Raw genomic sequence first — 8,302 nt, forward strand, 5'->3', positions numbered from 1 at the left:
AAGCGAACTGTGATTTTATTTAATATAATAAACAACATACATAAAAACCACAAACACTCTTGAGAAAACAACTAGATACTTAAAAATTTAGGGAGTAAGTCACTTTAGTATTGGTATTATATTCTATTGGTTTTGGCGATACGACATAAAAAAATCTTTTGCCTCTTAAAAGCTAAAATTTCCAGTGAAAGTGAAACTAATAGCAAATTGCAATTCAGTTAAATAGTAACTCTGGTCCTTCAAAATTATATTTTTTAGATCAGGTAAAACCCTGAATATACACACAAAACTTAATATAATATTATTACCCCGTTGCCACTCAAAATTTAAATATAATTTATTGACACTCGTAAAAAATTTATATTAGGCCAAACTTTTTTTTAACTTACGACAGATGTACTCGACTGCGAAACTTTAAAGTTTATTTAATATATTTTAATGCCCATGGTGATATGCAGGCGAACACCGCTTACAATTTGGCAATGTTGTTAAATCTAGAACGGTTCTTTGGTGCTTAATAAAGTTTCCAAATCGACCGGATAACACTTAAAAATATATGTAATATGTACGGATGTATACGTACTATTATGGCTAAAACTTATAAAAATAATATATCATTATGTAACAGTTTAAATTAAATACTACTATACAAAACACAATTTATATAATAATAATATGATTGCACTAACGACTACGAACGATATAGGAATGTGTTTTTGGAATATTGGCGGGGTACGATGACTATGTATTACAGTTAAACCTATGAAATTTGTACACTACATTTTTAACAATGGCATAAGTAAAACAACATAATATGTATATATATATATAGATATATACATTAATTTACTTAAAAGGATACTTTTCTTTCAATGGAATAATGATAAATAAAATTAAATAATATTAATTAAAGAATATATCTATCTGCACTTCGGGGCCAGACAATTTAAAACAAAAACTAGTTACATGACTAGCTCACGATTCAGCGTTTGCTTTGTGCTTTTTTGTAACAAATAGAATTTGGATTCACTTTATCTATATCATGGAATCTTTAAAACACAGAGCACCAGCTATATTTTGGTCTCGCGTCAGACTTCGTTTCCTCGCAGTCGCCATAGCAGAAGAACGAATAACATTACTCGAATACGTCTGCGACTGCTTGTTTTTTACCATGTTTTCAATGCAAGAATTTCTACGGATGAAGACTGACGGTTGCCATTTGCTCCCGGTCATATCAGGTAAGGTTTCATTTTCGGTATTGACACTCGCATAGTGAGACCCGTGTTCATTTTTTTTAATAACCATTTTAGGAACGGTCCTTTTAGATTTTATCGATCGCCTCTTAGACCACGAGATTGTAGATATTTCAATGCTCTTGAGAACGTCTTCAAATTTTGGTTTGGGTTTTTTTTTCGGCAACACCATTCGTTTGATATTACTGGCATGTTTTTTTTTCGCCTCCGCGCTGGAATCTTTCGATCCGGACCGTGCGGTCAGTTTACTCAGCGAGAGTAACTTTTTCTCCGGCAGCGGTAAGTGAACCTTCAAGTCGACCGCCATAGGCGGAATGTACTTTTGGGCGCCCTTCGTCAGCAGTCGTCCTCCAGGACGACGAGCCGATTTAGGGCCTCGCAACGGATCATTTTCCCTATTGAAATTATTACATTCTCTTACATTGGCTCCGTCGGCAGCGTTTGTCTTTTGCCCTGATATGGGTCTCACCTCATTCGTTTTTTTCGGTTTCCGACGCTCGCTCTTGTGAGACCCGTCTCTTTTGTTTTGCCGAATGTCGCCGTCCGAACTTTTTCGTTTCCGTCTTTCAGATGTTTCTAATTTTTTGGAGTACTTAATATTTGAATCCATCGACGGAGAAAAAAGGTCAATCTCCGGCGGCGGGGAAATTTCACTCTTTGTATATTTTTGCAAATTGCCTGTCCGCCACGTCTCAAGATTTATGTCATTGGTAATTTTTCTCTTACGGCCTTTCGATAATTCGAACAGCGGATTTGTCAGAATGACATTCCCGTTGGTGTCCTTCAAGATGTTTCCGACCGAATCAACATGATAGTGCAGCATGTGGGTAACACTGTCATCATCAGAGGACAGGGGCTCCCAGGACCGAGCGGAATCAGCATCAGCATCCGCAACTTCGCCGGGGAAACTGACATCCTCAGATACAACTGTCTCTACGCACGCGATGTCGTCAATCCAGCATCCTCCCAGTTCGAGGCCATCGTGTTCGACTTTCGAAACTTCCACCCCGCGCAAAGTTATTTCCCCATTTGAGAATTCTCCTTCTGAAGTTTCACACGGAAGAGAGCCGGGTCTGCTCCCACTGGAAATTGGCCTATCGGGGTATCGGCCGAACTCGATTTCAGCATCTTCAGGATGCACGTACGATTCGACACCCCGGAAAGTCTCATAAAATCCATTTTCATCTCCAAGAACCAATATGTCGCCGTTTCCGGTTTTTGGGGTACTTTGTAGCTGAACATCTGCATGTATTGTACCCACACAAATGTGGGAAACACATTCTTCTTCGACGAGAGTGGCCAATATAGCCGACGATTCATTGACGCTGTCTTCAGATTTTAAATAGGAACTGCCACATATGAGCGCATCAGCGATGACTCGGGTGTCAGGCTCGCGATTGTGATTATTATTTACTGGTAAAGAACTAGCACTCATTTCGCATTCAACGGATTCATTATGAATGTCACCATTACTATCATCAGCCACCGGTTGGGGGCTTTGGAGACTAACGTTTTCATTTATCTCTGAACATTTTGATTTATCATGTTTTTCAAGGCCTGGTTTTTTCATTTCGACGATTGGACGATTAATATCCCATGTTTCGGAAGATGAATACGATAAGTTATCATCGTTTTTCACATTGGCAGATTCATCCAATATGCCGGGATCGACAGAGGCCTTTTTCGAATCCAATATCTCACCTACGATGGAACCGCTTGATCTTCGCTGTCTATTGTCAGATAGTGTGGAATCATCATCAATGGTGCTTTTTGAGCTTTCATCTTTAGTGTCGTTTGAACCATCTGTCTGACATGGTAAAGTCATCAAAACGTTTAAATTTCTTTCAGCGTCATTAGTAGAAATGGATCCGCTCATATCTGAATCCGACTGCAAACTGTCATCGCCCGCATTATGAATTTCATCCTTAACTTTCCCATTAGTAACGGGATGAGGACTGCTGACATTGGTGAATTTTGTTTGAGAATGCTGTTTGTCTGCAACTTTTCTCCCATTATCTTCAGCGGGCGATGGATGATCCTCACCAGCTGACTGACTCAATTTGATCGCAAAATCCTCATTGATCCCGGGATCACCCGATTGTTCATCAATATCGATCTCTTCATTCTGAGAGATGACATCGATTTTGATAGAATCTGACTCGAGGGATTTTGAATTTTCATTTTCAACTGCCGGTGACGCATCAGATATTTGGATGACCGCTGCTTCGGAACCTAGAGTGTCTCTGTCAAACGGCGATTCTTCCCTTGCCAAATTATGGTCAATTTCGGATCTCAAATGCTCAACAGATGCCCTTGAGTCTTGACATAAATCAGTTGCCCCCTGCTCGAAACATGGGAGCTCGTGTCCGTCTAACACTATCGGTGACTCTTTACAAGAGTTAATAGGAGGTATTTCGAAGGGCGGGGTAGTTTCTTCAGGCGATGTCGACGGTTCTTGGGAGACATCAGGTTCCGCATGCCGGCATATATCCAACGCGCATATTGGCGATTCTTGAGATATATTCCATGACGCTGAATGCGCCAGAATTTTGTCGCTAGCACCAATTGACAATTCGTTCACCTTCTTTTCTAGTAAACTTTCTTTTGTTGTTTCGTCTATTTTGAAAATCTGTTCAATTGATCGCGGAGTATTTGAAGCAGGCACGGCGGAGTGGCATTTTTCTTCAATAATCAATCCTTCATTTTTATCTGTTATCTTTGAAGCAGGTGTTGGGGAGCTACATTTTTCTTCTACAATCAAAACTTCATTTTTATCTGTTATCTTTGGACAACTTTGAATATCTGCAGGGGAGGTTGACGCGCCACGTTTTAAATTATCACGCAATTCCATAACGGCTTCTTGATCTAACGACGCGGAAGTATAATCCATGGCCAGATCTGGGTAGCTTACTATATTATCTACACTAGAATCTAAAGATTCCGGAATAACATGTATGTCACGTTCGATATTCGATTCTATTGCTTCGATGACACGTTCTAATGTGGTATGAATTATTTTTGACGGGTCCGTATTCGAGAAGATTTCAGCAGTGACGATAACTTTATCCAATCGATCTGCGTCGGGTACGGTTTCAGAAATATCTGGAATATGTAATTGCGCGACGCCATTCGATTGGCCCGTGTCGATTTCCTCCGAACTGCGACCGCTGACCTTGTCCGCCTTCCCCGATAGGTCCATAGATTCTTCTGTCGAGGTCAACGTAGATATTTTATTAGATTCCGGCTCGATTCGATCAACGGGAGACAGAATTTTCCTCGTATAATTACTTTTGATTACGGATGGATTGCAATCGCTAATGTTGGAATCTCTACGTACCATAAACATATGGCTCTCTCCGACTGATGACTTCGATTCGACTGCCCGGTGATGTTGCAATTTTGTTATTATGTTTTCTGAGTGATTTACGATTATATTTGTTTTTTGATATTTTTCGACGATAGCAGGAAAACTTTCCTTCACTGAATGATCCTTTCGTACTGATGTATCATTATCTTTGACATTATTATTGTCAATTTTTAAGTGCGGCCGGTCACATCGTTCCAATATTTTCAATGATCCGGTCCGGATTTGATTATTTCCATACTTGCAAGGATTGAAATTAGTATTTGTAGATATATTTGGGGTACTACTTTTAATATAAGAATCATCATTTTCTATCTGAGGTAATGACGATCCTATGGATTGTAACCGGCTTTTACGAACTTTGACATCATCAACTCGTGCAGTCTTCGGAATGTTTTTTACTTCCCCAAAGAAATTTATGTCTGGCATGATTTGCACATTACGAGGTGTATTATGACTATTTTCTCTGGTGTAGATGTTCGGGAGCAAATCAGAATGAGTTTTTTTGAAATTGTCATTTGAATTACAATCTCTTTTACCGTTATCAATGTTTTGCTCGACGGACACGTTAACTGATGACATTTGAACTTGCTTTCCCGGGCTGTACGGCTTAATCTCCAAATTATAACAGACTTCCTTACGAATTATGGACTGAGTGATCTTGGCCTCCACATCGATCGGTTCGTTCGCGAACGTGTGAGATTTCACAACGTCCACTCTCGGCCCTTTGCTTTTGATAATTATTCCACCATTTTGGTTGCGATCGTGAAAATTATCAAATTTAAGGGTTAAGTCCGCGCGTCCAACACCGTATGCTGCGTCTTTGGCGGATTTATTTCTTTCGGTGTCATCCGTCTGCGCGTAGTCTTTAATGTTGTCCGGAAGTCTGGTTACCTTCTGAATGTGCTCATATTTGTGCAGATCGTCTTTCGATATGGTCACTTTGTCCAATACATAGAGTTCTTCCGAAATCGGTAAACAACTGGATTCCGGCTGAGGGAGATTGACATTAACATTCTTGCGAGCGAACGTGTCCGGCGAAGTCTTCGTCTGCGTCTGATCTTCGAACTCTTCGTCCCACATTTCGACAAACTGTCGTAAATCTATTGAACATTTCGTCACGTTTTGGGGTTTACTCTGCTTCATTTCTGGGACGCCATTCTGCGGAACAAATCCGGTCAAATAAGGATTGACGGGACGGAGAGACATCGTATTGTATAGTCTGTCATAATTTTTGACATTACCATCGGGATGACGATCGTTACTCTGTCCACTGGCCGTGGAACACTGGCTGACGTAGCCCCCGTCTTCTTGATACAAGTGATGAGACGCGGTGTTGGAGCTATCAAAGCTCGCGTTCGATTCTGCGGGAGAGATTACGTTGGGCGAAAACTCCGTCGGAATCTTGGCCAGCGGATTGTAATAAGGCTTCTGATGGTTGACGTCCGATTCGGTGTGGGGCGTCTCAAAGGGTCTCTGGTAATTTCCGCTGAAACCATACGGATGGAAATCGGGAGGTCTCATAGGATAACTGTAGGCCGGCGCGATGCCTTTTCCGTTACTAAGACTGTGGGGATTTACATTACTATAGTGGACATCCGGATAAGGCAAACTCTTACAGTGATTATAGTCTATTTTTATTTTGGTCAATTCAGAGACCGGCCGGGGGTCGCCTGCCATTTGGCTATTTTTATCGTAGACATTGAACTCTAAATTCTTGGGTCGGGTCACGTAGCGATCACCGGGATAATTTGGAATATCAGTCAGGTAAGGCACTCCGTTGGGGTTTCTCCTGTCGGAAATCTTGGGCCGGTACTCAGGGTCGATTGTGTAAGGGTGGCCCTCCATATATTTTTGAGGCGGCGGATAGCACCTCGCGTCGACGGGCTGAGGCGGCGGTCTCTTCCTGGATTCGTGGAGCTTCTGAGCCGCAACATGAGCTGTCGCGTATTCAGCAGGAATCTGATAAGAATAGTCGTACCGGGCGTGAACAAATCTATCTTTGACCGGAGGATAAGGTTCATACCGAACGCTGTTGACTCTGGCGTAAGGGTTTCCAGAGTAATCGTCGGCTATGTAATAAGGAGACGGCTGTTCAGGATAGGTCTGATAAGCGTGACCACCTTTGACAACGTGAATTCCATGATTTTGAAATTCGTGAGAATACCGCTGATAGTCAGCGTTGTAAGCTACGTTGTATAGATTATTAGTATGAGCATGCGGGTAGGGTATTTCATGCATGTCGGTGACGGGAACGCTGTGCGTCGTCAACCGGGCGAGAGGCGGACCCTGAATTTCGCGTCCGCCGGCCGGAGTTTCATTTTTATGATACTGCGGTCGGAGCGCTTCGACGGAACGAGGACTCACCAGTACTGCGCCTTCACAAAATTTCACAGAGGGAGACACATTTCGCTTGGCGCCATTAGGCAAGACAAAGTTAGAATTTTGATGATCTCTCGATAAGTACCCGTCGTTTCTGACTTTGACCTCCGCGGGTGACGGCACGACGAAGCGACTCATATTCTCTTGAAACGTGTGCCGGGGCGATATGTTTCTCGGAGGGTATATCTGTTCCGTATAGTACTGAGCAGGCGCCGGACGGTAGAACGAGACGGCTCCATTGCGGGTCTGCGGCCAAACGTGCGAGGGATATCCTTCAAACTTGCGGTATTGTGTCTGCGGCAGTATCGCGTCAGGTCCGATCACGGCGCAAGGTCGAGCCGTCGCGTCGGTCCTCGGAAGCCCGTTTCCGGGCGGGTGTACCTGCGCGGTCGCGGAACGGCGATCCGGGAGTTCTCCGTATTTGTTTTGTTCGCCCGCATCGGGCAGAGGCGGGATAAACCTCGGAACGGTTCTGTCCATTGCACGGTGGAGCATGCGTCAGCGGTCATCTTAGAGGAACATCATCTCGGCTGCAAACTTTTAATTATATCGAGTCGAATGCGTTCGATCACCGCTGTTGCTCATCTTGTTTCCTAAAAAAACACATTTATTTTATTATGTAGCTCACTGTGCAAGTAGGTACACAAAAATGATAATAGCATTGATAAATATAAATGATACGTTAAAAACTCGTTCGCACAAATCTTTCATGAAAGTATTAAATATATCATTGTCGCGTAGATTGATATACCAAAGTTCTACTGGTATTAAAGCTAAAACTCACTCGATCTTGAAACCAAAACAATCCATTGATTTGACAACTTGGATGGAATGTCGAGTCGAAGTTACCGAATGGTTGCGTTTACTTTCAATATTGCTGCAACAAAAAAATATTTTAACTTAATATTTTAATGATTATTATTAACAAAATGAATACTATCAAAACATTCTTTGGTATACTGTGAGCTCATTAGGTAGGTATATTATTATTTATTTACAAGGTGAAAATATTTCTGAATCTTTTAGGTACCTATTCATAAAATATTATAAAACCTTTCAAAAAGATAATATTACTCACGATCTGAATACAATACTTCAACAACGTAGTCATAAAATTAGTTCAAATTATTAATGCTCGAGTTGATTTTTCATTTTTAGTATGATTATTTCCTCGTGAGATTTTTAAATAAGAAAACCTCAAAGAGATTGGACTCCTCCAGTCTTCCAATCTCTTTGGAAAACCTACATTTTTGAGTGTATTAACCACTAACCACGAGGCAAGTGGCAACAATTATTGAGTTTT

General features: G+C 41.6%; 1 protein-coding gene across 1 annotated transcript; it reads right to left on the reverse strand.

The window, feature by feature from the left end:
• Positions 1 to 900: 900 nt before the first annotated feature.
• Positions 901 to 7,832, reverse strand: LOC147072062 (uncharacterized). Its single transcript, XM_085947644.1, has 2 exons — positions 7,784 to 7,832; positions 901 to 7,592 (listed from the first exon to the last, which is right to left on the reverse strand). The coding sequence occupies exon 2, from the start codon at positions 7,492 to 7,494 to the stop codon at positions 1,036 to 1,038; it is 6,459 nt and encodes a 2,152-aa protein (XP_085803770.1). The 5' UTR covers positions 7,495 to 7,592; positions 7,784 to 7,832; the 3' UTR covers positions 901 to 1,035.
• Positions 7,833 to 8,302: the final 470 nt, after the last annotated feature.

This window comes from Rhyacophila brunnea, unplaced genomic scaffold, assembly GCF_057557595.1.
Source record: "Rhyacophila brunnea isolate RB1 unplaced genomic scaffold, BYU_Rbru_1.0 scaffold_2, whole genome shotgun sequence".
Classification (NCBI taxonomy): Eukaryota; Metazoa; Arthropoda; class Insecta; order Trichoptera; family Rhyacophilidae; genus Rhyacophila; species Rhyacophila brunnea.

Coding starts and splice junctions, on each gene's coding strand:
- LOC147072062 (XM_085947644.1), bottom strand. CDS start 7,494: ATGCTCCACCGTGCAATGGACAGAACCGTTCCGAGGTTTATCCCGCCT.